The sequence below is a fragment of the Sinocyclocheilus grahami genome, unplaced genomic scaffold (assembly GCF_001515645.1).
Source record: "Sinocyclocheilus grahami isolate Dianchi unplaced genomic scaffold, SAMN03320097.WGS_v1.1 scaffold21734.1, whole genome shotgun sequence".
Lineage (NCBI taxonomy): Eukaryota > Metazoa > Chordata > Actinopteri > Cypriniformes > Cyprinidae > Sinocyclocheilus > Sinocyclocheilus grahami.
The window spans coordinates 1-994 of record NW_015518524.1 but is presented as its reverse complement, the minus strand read 5'-3'; the positions used below and the strand labels follow the sequence as shown (position 1 = coordinate 994).

Below are 994 nucleotides of genomic sequence, written 5' to 3'. Positions count from 1 at the left end.
TATAAATATACACATTTTCCCGTATACATGTCTAGCAGGACAAAAACGTGATATTTGAACGCAGCTAAAAAGGTGAATTGGGCTTTTTGAGTCGTCAAGCGCCCCCTATAGGCTAGTAACTTTAGCAGGCAATGCGGCGAAAGCGTCGCGTACTGAAGCGCAAGTACAGGCGCATTTTCTCACCATTCATCAGCCTCAGCGGTTGGATGCGCGGCCGGAGAGTCACATCAAAGAGGAGCTTCCAGCTGAAATAAACATGAAGTAACGACAGAAGAGGAATTTATATCAAACGCGGCATAGTGTTTCACGATCTGGGTCAGTTACGGTTTTTTCGTTGCGGAGTTCTGCTTTTATACCTCGAATAACTGGATTAATTTTAATTATGAGTTTAATATTGCTTGCTACGTTTTCGCGAAGGAGTGATTAGAAAATCGTGACCAGATCTCTCGCGTCAGACCACTTTAAACGACAGGAATATGGCCAAAAATATTGTAGACGTCCCAATGGATGATTTAAGTAAGATATCGGATGAAGAACTGCTTAAATGTAGCAAAGAGGAGCTGCTTAGGAGACTCCGAAAAGTGGATAGTGAAAAGATCAACTTGATGGTGGAACACGGGAACATGATGAAGGACGTCAATCGGAGATTACAAGTGCATCTCCACGAAATACGGAGCTTGAAGGAGGTCAACCAGAAACTGCAAGAAGACAGCCAGGAGCTTCGAGAACTGTGCTGTTTCTTGGATGATGATCGGCAGAAAGGGAAGAAGCTGTCCAGGGAATGGCAGAGATTTGGCAGGTACACTGCCAGTGTTGTGTGGAAGGAGGTTGGTATATTCCAACAAAAACTGAAAGACCTAGAAACCAACCAAGAGAGTATGATGAGAGAGAATGTGGAGCTAAAGGAGATCATCCTCATGTTGGATGATGAGAGGAATGGAGCCGGATCCAGGAGCTCCATAGACAGCCAATCCAGTCTGACCAATCTGAACGG

At 44.7% G+C, this 994-nt stretch overlaps 1 protein-coding gene across 1 annotated transcript; it reads left to right on the top strand.

Moving 5' to 3' along the window:
* Window positions 1-53: 53 nt before the first annotated feature.
* LOC107579918 (coiled-coil domain-containing protein 85C-A) lies at window positions 54-989 on the top strand (the record flags this gene model as incomplete). The annotated part of the gene is made up of 1 exon (XM_016265700.1): window positions 54-989. A coding segment is annotated over exon 1 (513 nt), but the record flags the coding sequence as incomplete, so codon positions are not given.
* Window positions 990-994: the final 5 nt, after the last annotated feature.